Below are 16,818 nucleotides of genomic sequence, written 5' to 3' on the forward strand. Positions count from 1 at the left end.
AAGATACTAACAGCAGAAAGAAAACTTGACATTTAACTGTTTAATCACAAATGTTTATTTTAGTCACAGAAATCCTTTTGTCTTTGTCATCTACACACATCAGGAGTTTTCAGTTTCATTGGTTTATAGGCAAAATCAGTATTGAACGTGTCAACATTTTTTAAATTTCCAATGAGGTTATTCAAATGAAATTTTCACCACACATCAGTATTAACTCAACAAATCCACAAACACAAAGAATTCACAACATTAAAGTCCATAAATAAAGTTATGTGCAATAAAGTTGAATGAAACAGTAAAAAAGTATTAAACATGTTTAGAAAAATCTAGTCACCAAGGCAAGGAACCAGCTGAAATCTGTAAGTATTTAGAAAGTAATTATATTATCTGTTCAAGTTATTATCAGCTGGGTTAGTATATATTTATGAGCTATAAAAAGGTTTTTTGTATGTGTTGACACAAAAATAAATGTTTCCATTACCTTTTAAATGTTTCTTAAAATGTTTCATTTTCATTGGATTATTATTTACATTTGTTGTAAAGCCTATAGTTATGTAACTTTTCCTGATCAATAACAGTAAGGACATTTCAAATATTCTTTAAAGTGTGTCAGCTAACCCGTGTATATAAACTGCTTGCATATAAACTGCAGTAATGCTGTAATACATTAGATGGCAGTAATGCACCACTAAAGTCCACCAATAACTGGAAGTAGAAGATGAAGACTTTTACTTTGTAAATAGCATCATAGCTCGTTTTAATATAATTTACCACCTGCATGTTTGCATTATATTTTAGCATACACTGCTTAAAAAAGCAAAACTGTAAGTAATGATATCATGTTTATATGAATATGATTTCTTTATCTGGATTAACGGTTGTGTGAGATTATTGACACAGCAGCAGCAGTTTTGGGAAAAAAGCTCCACTTCAACTGTGATTCCCCCTTCACCGTCTGCAAGGTAGAAGAGAATGTAATGATGACAGCTTGCTGTGGAGCCGCCACCCATCTCCCCTCCCTTGAGCTCACTCCCCTTACACTGTTACTGTGAGTATTACCTTTAGGGATGACCCTGTCCTGTCCCACCCTGCTGCCCACCCCTTTACTCCTTGTTGGCTAGAGGTCTGGAAATCTTAATGTTGTTTAGATGATTGTCAGGTTAAGCTTTTGCTGGGTGGGTTTGAGTTTGTTTTTCATCAAGTGAGAGACTTCACAATTGACATCTAAGTGTATAAATGTGTAGTGAGCAGATGAATCTAACAGACTGAAGTGTGTCTCTTGAGGTCTTAACATAACATCTTGTGTGTCATTTGAGTTTACTATAGATTAAAGTCAGGATATATTTCATTTATTTAATTATGTACAATGATTGTTCATTACAAACACCAAAATACCAGATATATAAATGCAAAATACATCTGTATTAACTAAAGACTATGAATTAATCAATCTAAACTTTTATTAAGATCATGAAAATCTTTAGATTGTATAATTCTGTATTTGAATATAATGGAAAGATAACATCATACACAACAATAAAGTTTATCTGAATGATCTTGACTGGTTGGATAAACATCAATTGAAAAGATAATAGATGATAGAAAGTATTTACATTTAAAACCAGTTTCCCAGACTGGACTTACAGTATGCTAGTCCCAGTCTAAACTGCATGTTTGAGTTGCCTTCATTGAAAAACACCTTATTCTGACATCTCTTAACATATATCAGTGCCATTGTTTTGTTTCAGGATGCACACCTGTGTTGTTTTTGTAAGGTTTGTTTGTAAAAATTACTTATTTATTAATTATTACGTATCTAAACCCTGTCTGGGAAACCACCCAACAGAGTTAAAATAAATGAGTGTTATAACAGCAGGTGTTTCCTGTGTGTCAGAGCAAAACTTCTTCAAAAATCTCCACACTTCACTGAATCTGCAAGAAGAACAACTTCAACACTGCCTGATGAACTTTAATTACTTTATTCATCTTTATTCTCAATAATATTCAAGATATTTACACTCAAAGCTTTTTCATGATGTTTTCATTGTATCTTAACTTTTTTTTTTAATAATTCAGTGAATTAAACATCTTTCATTAACTCTTTATAGTTTATTTTCTAAACATGAGACTTCATGTGAATCTCAAATTTACATGTAGTTCTCTTAACTACAGTTTACTCTTCTCGTATTTATCTTTATTTTCAGAAACATTATAGTTTAAAATATAAAAACAAATTATCAATAAATTAATGATAGAGATGCTGTATAAAACTAAAGAAAGTTTATTTCATATAATAATTTCTTTCTTTTAGGTTTAAATTATTAACTAATAAATATTTCTCAATTTTATTAGTTTCCACATGAATCAATAAGTAAACTGTTTGATTATTATGAAGTTTATTCAAATTTATTAAGGATTGAAATCAAATTACAATAAAATGAAAAGCAGAAATCTTTGCAGAAATTAAATCTCAAACTTAAACATTAAATTGTTTCTATTAACACATGCTTTCATAAAAACAAACAATTAGCACACAATAATCTTTGCATTTATTAATTGCATTGAGATTTCTTGATCTTTGTGTTTGTGATCTTTCCAGCAGCAGTCACTTTACATGTGAGATCTTTGTCTTTCTCCCACTCTGATCTCTCAATGGTTAAATAACTGCTCAACTTGAATTTCTCATTCGGCTGCTGTTCAGCAGATCCCGTGAAGACGCCATCAGTAACTGAGTTTCCATTCACAAACCAACTCACATCAGCAAATCCCACAGACATGTCATTGATCAAACACACCAGAGTCACTTTACTGGAGCTCACATCTTCACTGGATGGAGGCAAAATCTTCACAACAGGAGGAGAAACACCTGAATCTACACAACACAATTCATGAAGAAAGATCAAGAAATATATGCACTTTATCACAAAATAAGAAGCGTTGAAACTTCTAGGGGTGGTTTCCCGTACAGGGATTAGCTTAAGCCAGGACTTGGCCTTCGTTTAATTATGAAATATAACTAGTTTTAACAAACATGTCTTACTGAAAACATTATTTGTGTGCATTTGAGGCAAAACAAAGGGCACTGATGTATTTTAAGATATGTCAGGGCAAGTTGTTTTCAGTTTGGACAGCTCTTAAATTTATTTTAGTCTAGGACTAGCCTAATCCCTGTCCGGGAAACTGCCCCTATAACATTTGTAATTTCACAACATTAAAGTCTCTCAAGATTAAAGATTAAGTTTCATTAATTATTTACTGCTGTACAACATATAATAACTGTGTTTGAAAGCCATACATGACTGAAAAGAGTCAATTTCTAAATCCATTCCAATCCTATACAAGTTTATTATTTATTTAGACATTGACTTATAGTTAAACTGGTTAGTTGGTTTTGTAAATGTTTATTTCTAGAGAACTGAAACAACTTTATATAAATTAAGTCATATACAAACATTCACTGTCTACTCTGTTAAAATTTGTCTGCTCTTAAAAATAATTTTAGGTACAAAAATACATAAAGCATAAATCAAGGTAAAAAATGCACATGAAGCCTTTCTAACTAAGTGGTGAATAAGCAGTAAAATGTTCCTCCAAAAATCAATTGCACCAAATATCATTCTTGTATTTATTTTATAAAATATCTCTACATACATTTAAAATATAAACACAGCTTAGTATGTGAGTAGAAAGATGACTTACCGGTCACAATGAGTTTTGTTCCTTGTCCGAATACCACAGTGATAGATTTCAGATCTTCAGTCGTACAAAAACCTCCTCAGTCTCTGATGTGATACAAACAGAAGTGAAACAATCACTCAACTTCAACTCATCTCTCTGTCCTTTAGTTATTTAATATTATTTTAACATACTTGTGATTTAAACACTTGTTTTATAATCATTAATCTCAATACAAACTGGTGTTGTTCGTTGACATTATTTACAATATTTATAATCCAGAGTCACATCAGTAAATTTCTCCAGTGAGTTTTTTATAATTCAAAAAATTCTATTATTATTGTATTATGATTTAATTTGTGCTTCATTATTTTACCAGTCAACCTTCACATATTTTAAATAATAGCCTGCTGTTAAATAATTATGTGTCAATTTGATAAAAATATATATAAAATAAAATAATGTTTTAAACTAATAATGTCAGTCAGCTCTCAGAAGTGACTGTGATCAGTGAGGAGGTTTTTGTCATGATGTGAATCACTGTGATACGTCCTCACTAGCAGAGTCATCCCAGTTGTTACAATAATACACAGCTGAATCTCTCACATCTACATTATTGATGATCAGCTGATAGTCAATATTTGACTGAGCTTTAGATGTGAAACGGCTGGATGAAAAACTGGCACCATACTCATCAGGAGAGCTATCAGCATGATAGTATCTCAACACAAACTGAGGAGCTGCATTTGGAAGCTGTTTATACCAAGAAACATAGTAGCTCTCATCTTTTGCTATATTACAGTCCATAGTCACAGATTTTCCTTTTTCTTCTGTCAGTATTGAGGGTTTTTGTGTGACAACTTTAGCTGAACTGACACATGAAATAACAAATGAGAAAATCCTTCATTTCATGTCCATGACATCAATATGTTAAGAGTGAAATGTGTAACTTACATGAGAGAAGAGTGAAGAGATTGATGAATATTATCAGCATCTTGTCTGTGTTTGTGAAGCTGTTTGAATTTAGTGAAGACATGAAGACAATTTGATTCTCATATAGAGATTTTGAGGAAGAGAAACTCTGAAAGAAGGAAGTTAATTAAAATTCAGCCAATCAGCTTCACTTCCTGCTAGAGAGTAAAAGAGTTTCATCAGTCTGCCTTCAAACACCAGTCTTCAAATAAATGTTATGTAAAATCAAATCGGACAAACATGTCATCATCTGAGACAACGTAGTGATGAAACTCTCTGTAGAGCTCTGTTTAGTGCAAAATGGTGACTTCCATGTAAGGGGACCAGCAGTGTATACAGATAAAAGAGCTTCTTAGGAAATAAAAACATAACCGTTCATTATTTAAGGTCTTTATACACCACAGATAATATAGTTATGTATAGCGGGTTTAAAGCAACGTCACGCTGTGATGCCACAAAACTCACATTTGTTTTTTGCTCAAGCAGGCAGGATCATTGCATCTAAATGTGAATGTTGTTTACAGAGCTGATCCCTGCAAGTAAGCCTACGATGGCCCTGTATGGGCATAGCCTAAGGGCAAAACTTTGGCCCTTTAGCGCTGGCCCTGCACGGGCAGCCCTCACTTAGCCCCCAGGAAGTCCTCATACAGAAAAATCCTCAGAGTTAAATAAACACTGCTGGATGTATATATTGTCCCAATCTTACAACAAACATGTCTTATACACACAAAGTTACAGCAGTCAAAAAGACTGAACAAGGTAAGAGTCAAGAGTCAAGTTCAACTAAAACAAACACTGATCACAATAATGGTGACTTTAAATGAAACAAAATCTAAACCTAAAGTTAGAAAATGACTCTACAAGTAAGATGTGAAATGCAATTTTAGGTTTCAGACAGAGATGTTGAGAAATAGGGTAACAGAGCTTTTAATTCTACTTCATTGTTACTTTTTAACACTCTGTAAGATTGGGACAATATATACATCCAGCAGTGTTTATTTAACTCTGGGGATTTTTCTGTATGATGACTTCCTGGGGGCTAAGTGAGGGCTGCCCGTGCAGGGCCAGCGCTAAAGGGCCAACGTTTTGCCAATGACCAAACCTGTGCGGGGCCCTTAGACTAGCCCTAAGTGGGCCCATAAAGGGCCATTGTAGGCTTGCTTGCACGGATGTTTCTTGAAAATGTGAAGTAGGAGAAAGTTTTCTGTGATGGTTGGGGTTAGGGAATGGGGTAGGTAAGGGAAATAGAATATACAGTTTGTATGGTATAAAATGCATTACGTCTATGGAATGTCCCCACAAAACATGGAAACCAGAATGTGTGTGTGTGTATGTGTGTGTGTGTGTGTGTGTGTGTGTGTGTGTGTGTGTGTGTGTGTGTGTGCGCGCGTGTGTCAGATGACCCCCTCTCTCCTCACATGGGGCACCAGCTACACAATTTTACCTTAACAGTATAAAAATAATCCAAATGAATCATTCAACAAATAAGAAAAGATGTAAATTGGAGGGAGTTTGTCATCTAGTTTATCTGAAGGATTTTGTGAGATTTTGGCTAACTTTTAGAATCTTTAACTGAATTATCAACACAAGGAAGACACAGTGGCAATAAAATAGAATTTATTAACAAAAGATAACAGAAATAACTAGCACACTACTAAATGATACTAAAATGCTAAGGATAGTAAGTAGAGTTAGGATAGAGGTTTTATGGCAAAATGTTTTCTGATAAGCTGATAAGGTGAAGACTTTTTTTAATGAAACAAATAATAATTATTTGCTAAACACTTAACACACAGAACACAGAGATGAAGGTTCCTTAAAGTAAAGGTTTACTCTCCTGAGCTTCACCTTATTGCACACATCAGTTAATGCCTTTCTGGACAAGGGGCGCGAATTCAAAATATGTGTTCAGAGTGTCATGCGTGTTGCTCGTGTTATCAAAACATGTGTTCTTTGTGTCATGTGAACCATGTGCATCACGTGTCTTGTCAACTTAAGTACCTGCTGCACATGCATCGAAACTGTTTATGATAAAAGAGACACTCACGCTCACAAAACACTCAAAAGACACTCCCTTAACACTAAACTCTGATTACACATGAGATTATGCGAGTATCTGGCAAACGCGAGCGTCTCTTTTATCATAAACCCCTTAGACAGCAGGCACTTGTGCAGCAGGCACTTATTTTGACAAGACACGTGATGCACATAGGTTCCCTTGACATGCTGAACACATATTTTAAATTGACGAACCAAAAACATGACGGGCGACATACATGTTGTGACGAGCTTCGCATCGAGCGCCCTTAAAAAAAAGTCACCGGCTGCCACTGCTGGACGCACACTCAGATCTCTGTGTTGCTGATCTGTTTCAGTCTCTGGAAAAATCTGAACTTTGTAGTGGATCTGTTACTATTAATATCTCTCTCGACGAGAGACTCAGAATGATGGGATGTCTGATGAAAGGTACTTTTATCCTTTTTAGATAAGAAGGATTTTCTAGTTTGCATCTCAAAGTTGTGTTGATACATCTTTTATTGCTTTAATATTTATATTGTGTGCTTACTGTTTTATAAAAGCAATAAGATATTCAAGGTGAATGCACTAATGGTGCATCATGAAGGGTTTGCTGACTGTAGACGCTTTGTGTCATGCCTATACAACACCCCAGCTGTTACCTATTCACAATACAGCACAGACATTTATATCTTATTGCTAACATAAAAACTGCATAAAACTGAAAACACATCCTTATCTATGTACTGAACGTCTGGACAGATACACTTTAATTCTTCAAATAAATTCAATAGACATTGTTGCATAAAATTTGCATAGACAGTTATGGCCATCATTTAAAACTCCCATACCTAAACTCTTCCAGCAACGATCTTATTGCCCTGCTCCTATATGTAAAAATGAGTTTTACAAGAAATCATACATTTTTAACTATACATTTAATTATTTTAGGTTGTATTTTAATTAATTAATCTTAAATAATTAATCTTGTGAATAACTGAACAGATAAATCAAAATTAAAGCTGCAAGCAGCGATGGAAGGGCCCTCGCACGCATGTGCACCCCACCCTATGGCCATAGTAAAGCAGTGGACCAGGGGATAGGAATTTAAGTGGTTAAATATAGGTGGATATTCAAAGGAACTTTGATGTGCCACACCTCCTGTATTTATCATTTTATCATTGTGAAGTCCTTAAGTTCAGACTGACTAAATATAATGATGATCTAAATAAATTTCTATGAGCGGTAAATCACAGTGGAAAACATGGCATTTCCTGCTGCTAGCAGGTGGTGCTATAACTTTTACTGAATATTGTCATGTTGATGTGTTCAGGCCAGGACACTTGCGAAACATGTGAAGCGTGTGTCATATTGGACGGTTTAAGCCTGAGTTAGAACAACTTCCTGTTTCATTGTGAAACACAGAAATTTGACACGTCCGCCACGGACACACCCTCCAACAACATGTCAAGATTTCTGCAATTTAGCATCGCAAATGCCTTTACAAGACACGGACCAAATATGATGATGATCTGATTAAGTTTCAAGGAGGAGTTTGTTAAAGCCTGGAAATGGCGAAATTTGCACTCAAGCTACAGAAAATTCAAAATGGCTGACTTCCTGTGAGGTTTAGAGCTTTGCTCCAAGAGACTTTTTTGTAGGTCTTGGGTGATAGATGATCCTACCAAATACCGTTTTTCGTAGCGTGGGGGCTGTTCTCTTGAAATTTTGCAAGTGGCACTATCGAGCCATTTATACATGCCCACTTCTGACGCCTATACAACATGTAAATTTTCGCCATTTTTGATGCGTGTGCAAATTTTCATGACTTTTCGAGTATGTTTAGGCCTTCAAAAATGCAATTAATTTCGAAGAAAAATACTAAACTGAGCAAAAACAATAGGGCTTTGCACCCACGGTGCAGGCCATTCTGGCCTGCTCCTCGGTGCTCGGGCCCTAATGATGACATCTCAGAGACACTAAACTGAAACTCATTACAGCTCTTTCAGTGATTAAATATTATTACAACATACAACTTTATATACAAACAGAAATATACCCAGCTAACAGAAAAAAGTTCTAAAAAACGTTCCCTGAAAGTTCCCAACGTTCCCAAAAACGTTCTGCCAACGTAAAAAGTGTCCAGTTTTCTTTAAGTTCTAAGAACGTTTTTGTGTTGTCTGAACGTTAGAGGAATGTTACATTTTACTATTTTATTGTCATTTACATAACAATCAAACAAGTCAATATAATAAACAGTTGTTGTTTTAAACATTGTGTGAACATTAAAACATGACATTGTCATAACGTTTAAAAATGGTAAAATGTAACATTACTCTAACGTTCAGACAACACAAAAACGTTCTTAGAACTTAAAGAAAACTGGACACTTTTTACGTTGGCAGAACGTTTTTGGGAAAGTTGGGAACTTTCAGTGAACGTTCTTAGAACTTTTTTCTGTTAGCTGGGTATACAGTGTTTGTTTATCACTGCTAGTGTTTTAGTTTGACTGTATAATAATAAACTCATCTTGAATTAATTTGTTTATTTTACTATCAATCTGACTGATCACTGAATGGTGAGTTTGTAAGTACTTTGAACATTCATAAAGTAACAAGACATCATTTACTCTCAAATTGTCATAAATGTGTTCATGTCCTTCATTCTGTTTATATGAAAGCAGAAGTGACTGTGAACAGTGAGGAGGTTTTTGTCATGATGTGAATCACTGTGATACGTGCTCACCAGCAGAGCTGTCCCATGTGTGACAATAATACACAGCTGAATCTCTCACATCTACATTATTGATGATCAAACTATAATCTGATTTAGATGAAGATGTTGATGTGAATTTAGGAGCAGAGAAACCAGATCCATATGTAGGTGAGCTCAAGCCACACAGTAAAATCCCCGGTGTTAAATTAACACTGTTGGTGTATATATAATCCACTCCCAGATGGGTGTTTATAAAGTCTGGTGTTAAAAATGTAACACTGAAGCATTGTTAAAGTTAATGACATAATGAAGTGACGATTAAGACATTAATGCTGAACACCTGCTGGTCATTCTGTGTAAAATCAACTTAATTTTAGAATTTTCCCTGTCTTTAATTTTTTTATTTTGATGACTCTTTTTCTGGATAAAGCAATACTAAAATAATGCAGAAAGACAAAATATTTAAATGTAATAGATGAAATCCCCACAGTTAAATAAACACTATCATCATCTCTGTTTGAAAACTAAAATTACAACTTGCTTGCAGAGTTACATGAATGATAAGTTTAACTTCGATACAACTGCTGTAAATCTGGTTAATAAAGCAAGTCACCATTGTGCCGATGTTTCCTTTAGTTGGGCACTTGGGTCTTAAAGTTTATTGTTAGTTTTTTTCTGCTCATTGTGGCAGTGTGTTTATAAAACACTTATGTTAGAGCAGTGGAAGATGAGATAAATGAAGTCTTAAACTGTTACTATGTTAATTATTATGAAAACATAAGTGTTGTGATTCAATGTTCTCATACAAAAAAATTATCACTGAATGTAAGTGTATAATTTTATATTCGGTCCACCCCATGAAATCCATATAGCCTTAAGAGTTAATATTTTTCACCGAAATCTAATCTGTGGTGTTAGACAGACACACTGAGACATCAACAATCAGCCTATAAAACACAATCATGGTGACAATCAACAACGAAGCTTCATGTCGCAATGCATGCTGGGTACAAGGATTGTATAAAACTCATTCATAACTCCCATCATGCATTGTGACATGACAAAATTGTGCAAATTTCTTACCATTTTCTGTCACCCTTGTTGAGATTTGTATCAGAAGTTATGATGTCTCTCTTAAGCAAAAAAAAAACCAAAAAAAAAAACTAAAGCATAACAGCAGTCTTATTCAGAACAGTGTCATAATCATAGAGCATTTTTTTATTTGCATTATTGTCTTCATCATTTATTTATGATCAAATATTTTAATGATTGGTAGAGTATAATATAAATAAACAACCTCAGATGCTATGAAAAGTTTTCCCTCTACATCAAGCAATGAACAAGCAGTCTTAATAAAACAATGTTACAATTGCTAAAAAGAGTAAAATTAGTTTAGTGAAGGTCAAAGGACGAATGTCTAACTAAAGGAAACGTTAATCACAATAATGGTGACTTCAAATGAACCCATAACAAACACAAACTTAAGATTTAATGTGATACAGTCTGTGATTAAATCACGTCAGAAAGAAGATTTTTCTACTAAATCACGTGTGTGGATGCTGGAATAGTTGAGCACTTGTATTTTGTTCTGACAGCTGTTTAGAAGTTAAACTTATCATCCCGGTTTTAACCGAGATGATGATAGAGAGGCAAACGTGAAAGATTGCAGCTTTTGGAGTCATACACCCAACAATGTTCATTTAATACTGGGGATTTCGCTGTATTCATCTATTGCATTTTGTTTTTCTTCATAATTTTAGTATTACTTTCTCCAGAAAAAATTCCAGGAAAATGTAGTTGATTTGACACAGAATGACCAGCAGGTGTTCACCATTAATGTCTTAAACATCACTTCATTATCTCATTAACTTCAACACTACTTTAGTGTTAAATTTTAACACCCGTCTTTTTACACACCCATCTGGGAGTGGATTATATATACACCAAGCAGTGTTTATTTAACACCGGGGATTTTACTGTGCATGATAAAATCTTAAGACATACTGAGGAACTTCTCCTGAAATCTGTTTATACCATCTAGCAGGTCTGTCAGTAACAGATCCCAGATTACAGTTGATTGTGACTTTATTTCCTTTATCCACTGTGAGCTCTGGAGTCTGGGTCACTACAGTCACTCCACTCACACCTGATGAATAAAAACACATTTAATGATACACAATAACTCACATCTGTTTCTGATGATATTAAATGTTCATCTGATGTATCTTACATGATGGTGTGATGATGAAGATGATGAAGATGATCAGCATGATGTCAGTGTGTGATGTGAGGAGAGAGATGAGAGAGGAGCTATAAGACACTGAGGAGGATGAAGAGGGAGGAGCTTCACCAAACATCATCATCATCATAATTCAACATCATGTTAAGAATCAGTGAGTGAGAGACTATCACACTAGTTCATATATAAACTCTTCACTCTGAGATTATTAAATACTGTAAAAATAAATTGATATTTATGATGAACATTAACCCACTTTGAGTCATCTCACTCTCTTATTTGTCATTTTTTATGTTTATTATTTATTATTTGTTCGAGATATTTTTAATTCGTTTTTGTTGTCTGTCACCAGTTTTTTTCATTCACTTTATGCCATTTTTTTCATTAATTTATAAATATATTTCTTTAATACTTCAGTCAAACCTGAAAATAAAAGTCTGCTTGAGTGAACATGAACTGAAGAGATAAACAGATAAAATAAAGAGATCTGATGATTTACATAGAGCTGAAGTAAATGAATGTTATAACAGCAGATGTTTCCTGTGTGTCACTACAGAAGTTTCTGTCCTGAAGAAAATCTTCACACATCACTGAATCTGATTGAAGTGAAAGATCTCATATATCTCAAACTGAAGACACGCTTGATCTGAGAAACTCACAGGTGAGAAGAGTGAAGAAAGTGAAGAATATTCTCATCATCTTGTGATTTGTTTTGTGTAAAGATGAGCAGATGATGTTGAATAATGCTGAAATGATCAGACAGAGAAACTTTAAGAGACTCAAGAGATCTGGAGGGAGGAGCTAAAAACACAAAACACTATAAGACCCACACACATCATCACAATGTACTGTAGACACATGAGATTCAAGATGTGATAAAGATTTTACTTAAACAAAATCCTTTATATGAAATGTTCAATAAAAGTTTTAACAAAATAAACACAATCAGTAAATCATTAAAATCATTAACTTACTAATAAAGATTCTAACAGAAAACATTAAAGATGCTGACATTTTAGACACAGAAATCCTCCTGTCTTTGTCTTCTACACATATCACGAGTTATCTAATATTATACTTTACATTAGGACTGACATGTTATTTTTATTTAGTTGTTTTCATAGTAAATTATTTCATAGTAATCATAATGTCACCACTTACTGACTCATATTGGTCAGAAGTTATAATTGCATTGGGATTTTTTTAAGACCATCACAGTGATGTCCACAGATATTTAATTTATTGCATTGTTGAGCTTTGACCCTGATGATATTTTAACTTAAAGCTTTTCAGTCATTATCTGCTGTAATACATTAGAAGTGAATGTGAGCAGTGACAGTTTATGCGTTTAATGGTCAGTAATACAAAAGTGATTCAGTGATTTGTGTTTCTATAAAAAGGTATAAGAAAAATGTAGTTTAATTTTTGTAAATTTAATATCTCTTACTGTAATATTATCTTGTTTTTTTGATAAAGATTTCCACTGGTTATTTATGATTAAAATGAAAATGTCATTTTTGACTGTTCATTGGTTCATTATTTACATTTGTTGTAAAGTCTATATTTATGTTACTTTCCATAAGTAATGACAGTAAAGACATTTCTAATATTCTTTGGAGTAAAAGTGTGACAACAAGCCCCGGTCTTCCTTGTATATAAACTGCTGTGATGTTGTAATGCTGTAGATGGCAGTAATGCACCACTGAAGTCCATTAGTAACGGGAAGAAAAAGAAGACTTTTACTTTGTAAAAAGCATCGTTGTCTTGGCAACACAAAAAATCTGTTCATGTAAAACTACTCGTGCATCAGTTTCTTTAACTTTGCGGACCCTACAGGGTCCAAAATGACTTATTATGACTTAATATAAAATATTAATGGTCTGTCATGGACCCATATGAGATACTGTTTGAAAGCTTAAATTCTCTACTTTCTGCAGATATGCATCACTTTCACATTTTACTGTAAGAAAGTTATTTACACTTAATTTACACTATCCCCCCCCCAAAAAATTATATGATCTAATATTCACATATTTCATATTTTCAAATATCACAAACCTGGGCAAGTCTTATATCAAATGAAAGCTACATCGATGTTTTTGTTCTGTTATCATCCCATATCCAACAATCTTCGAATGAATAATGAGGTAAAAAATTGTCTTTTGTAAACTTACAAGTAAAACTTGAGTGTGAACTGCCTCAGATAGCACAGATAGCCTCAATGCTACGTCATATTTTACCTTCCCTGCAAGCAAGCCTACAATGGCCCTTTATGGGCCCACTTAGGGCTAGTCTAAGGGCCCCGCGCAGGTTTGCTCACTGGCAAAATGTTGGCCCCTTAGCACTGGCCCTGCATGGGCAGCCCTCACTTAGCCCCCAGGAAGCCCTCACATAGAGAAATCCCCAGAGTTAAATGACACTGCTGGATGTATATATTGTCCCAATATTACAGAGTGTTAAAAAGTAACACTGAAGCAGAATTAAAAGCTCTGTTATCCTCTCTCTCACCATCATCTAAAATTGCATTTTACATCTTACTTGTAGAGTCATTTTCTTACTCAAGGTTTATTTTTTTTCATTTAAAGTCACCACTATTGTGATCAGTGTTTGTTTTAGTTGAACTTGGCTCTTGTTCAGTCTTTTTGATTGCTATAACTTTGTGTGTTTAAGACATGTTTGTTATGACAGAATAAAAACAACATTGCAACTTTTTGGTGGTTGTTTGTACATAATATCAAACATCATATATATATATATATATATATATATATATATATATATATATAGTGGTTTGTTCATTTGTTTTGATTATTTATTAAATACTCATCTGAAATATAATTTTCTGTTAATACTAAAATACTACAGTGGAAGGCCCAGAACTCTTGTCCATCTGAAGGATTTTGAAAAACTAGTGCGTTTAAAAAAAACACTGTGTTGCAAATTAGACACACAAACATCAAGAATCAGAGTATGAATCTCAACAATGGTGACAAGAAAAATAGTACAAATTTTCATTATTTATTTATGCCGCGGTGCATTCTGGGAGTCCTGGATGAGATTTGTAATTTCTTGATACCCAGAATGCATTGCAGCATAACGCTTTTCATTTTATTGTCACCATTGTTGTGATTCATACTTGGATTCTTGATATTTGTGCGTCTACATTATACAGTTGTTAACTTTAAGTGTCAGTGTTTTAAAGTTCTTCAGAAAGACAAACAGCTATGAGAGAGCTGGATCTCATACTATAGTATCACATTGTTAGAGAAAGATGCTTCTGATAAGTGTGCAAACAATAAATATATACATACATTTTCTAGATGATGTTCAGACTTTATGTACAGTATTAACCACCATCAAAGAATTGCTCTATAGCCTTTTCCCTGCCGTAAGAAACATGTCGTTAACCCACAAAGTTATAGCAGTCAAAAAACTGAACAAGGTAAGAGTCAAGTTCAACTAAAACAAACACTAATCATAACAATGGTGACTTTATATGAAACAAAATCTAAACCTAAAGTAAGAAAGTGACTCTACAAGTAAGATGTAAAATGCAATTTTAGATTTCAGACAGAGATGGTGAGAGAGAGGATAACAGCGCTTTTAATTCTGCTTCATTGTTACTTTTTAACACTCTGTAAGATTGGGACAATATATACATCCAGCAGTGTTTATTTAACTCTGGGGATTATGCTGTATGAGGACTTCCTGGGGGTTAAGTGAGGGCTGCCCATGCAGGGCCAGCGCTAAGGGGCCAACGTTTCGCCAGTGAGCAAACCAGTGCTGGGCCTTTAGGCTATGCCCATACAGAGCCATCGTAGGCTTACTTGCAGGGTTAGGTTCTCCTCTACAAAATTAGCCCATTTACAACATTTTCTTTGGTTGTGTGCTTGAATAATCCCTTGCTATTTATTGAATGTGTAAAACACAACAAAGTACTTTTATGATTGTGTTTTTGTCCTATAAAAACTAGTTTAAAAATCATGCACCTCATGAAGAGCGACAATAAAATCAGACATGTTAGTTTTGTATCTTTATCCTTGTATTTGATGAGCATCACGTCATGTGCAACATTCTTACATTCTGTTAGTTTGTGACATTAATTCATTCATGAATGTCACAGTAAATACATTCACTTAACAGAAGTCTATTCATTCAACAGTCAATGCCCATTTTATTAAATCATACATTAGATTTTGCTCTTTAAATTATTGGCCCCAAAATCTTCTTCCCTTTTATGTGACACATAGTACTGCTGAGAGTAGATCCATGATCTGTATGTGTTTGTCTCATCTGTGTCAATCTGTGTTAGAATGAAACACAGATGATCTGGATTTGAGATGCTCATGATTTCTATGTTATGCATGACAAGTGTTTAATCTTCTCCAAATAACTATAACAATACTGTGAACATGAGGTGTGTTTAAATGTGAGATCATTTCTATGGGAATAGGATTAAATATTTTCATTCTGAACCTTTAAACATTTTATTTAGTCCTGCATCTTTCTGTATTGCCTTGTAATAGTGGGCGTTCACACATACAGCGATTAATAGACGGGTCATTGTCCAGGTCGTTGTATTAACGTTCTTAACTACAGTATCTCACAGAAGACGAATCACATCCAGTGTCTTCAATCCTACTGGTAGTCGCTACGCTGTGTCGCCGCTCATTTGCATAAAGTTCAACTTTTCTCAACTTTGTTGCATCACTGGACACACCTACAACGCATTGCCGATGGTCACTGTGGCCAGAGTCGCTCCTCTAGGGAAAGCGTACAGGAAAAGCACAAAAACAGGAAGACTGAATAAATGGAGTATACAACATTAAGAACAGCTGTTTTATTTGAGAAATCACAGGTAATGCTACAGTAAGTACACACCAAGCCAAGGGACAGCTGTCTGACATAGTTTTATTGGTGTGGTTATAGGAGTCCGATTATTCTGATTGGCTGTTCGACTTAGCCAACCAGTGCACAAGAAGAAAAATTAAAGTGACGAAGCAAGCCACAAAGTCAAGAGGGATCTCATTTTTATTTTTGCATATCTCATTTGTCGGCTGACAACGGTAGTGCAACTTACCAGACATTACAGTCATGACAAATCCATCTGTTATGAGCGTCGCTTTGTTTATGTATTTTTATAAGCTCTCTCACTAGCTCTTCTAGTTTCCCATTTTGAGTAATGAATACCAACTATATTC

At 34.3% G+C, this 16,818-nt stretch overlaps 1 protein-coding gene across 3 annotated transcripts; it reads right to left on the minus strand.

Moving 5' to 3' along the window:
- Positions 1–2,379: 2,379 nt before the first annotated feature.
- Positions 2,380–12,447, minus strand: LOC141350979 (immunoglobulin lambda-1 light chain-like). Of its 3 annotated transcripts, XM_073856880.1 has the most exons (5): positions 12,277–12,447; positions 11,356–11,524; positions 9,401–9,551; positions 3,700–3,733; positions 2,380–2,872 (listed from the first exon to the last, which is right to left on the minus strand). In XM_073856880.1, exons 1-5 carry the CDS (start codon positions 12,314–12,316, stop codon positions 2,553–2,555), a joined length of 714 nt encoding a protein of 237 aa, XP_073712981.1. In that variant the 5' UTR covers positions 12,317–12,447; the 3' UTR covers positions 2,380–2,552. The 3 variants fall into 3 exon arrangements, 1 of the variants encoding a protein (XP_073712981.1); XR_012359105.1 differs by lacking the exons at positions 9,401–9,551; positions 11,356–11,524; positions 12,277–12,447 and adding an exon at positions 4,630–4,739 and having other exon boundaries at positions 2,732–2,872; positions 3,700–3,782; XR_012359106.1 differs by lacking the exons at positions 9,401–9,551; positions 11,356–11,524; positions 12,277–12,447 and adding an exon at positions 4,439–4,562 and having other exon boundaries at positions 2,732–2,872; positions 3,700–3,782.
- Positions 12,448–16,818: the final 4,371 nt, after the last annotated feature.

This window comes from Misgurnus anguillicaudatus, chromosome 19, assembly GCF_027580225.2.
Source record: "Misgurnus anguillicaudatus chromosome 19, ASM2758022v2, whole genome shotgun sequence".
In the NCBI taxonomy this organism is placed as follows: domain Eukaryota; kingdom Metazoa; phylum Chordata; class Actinopteri; order Cypriniformes; family Cobitidae; genus Misgurnus; species Misgurnus anguillicaudatus.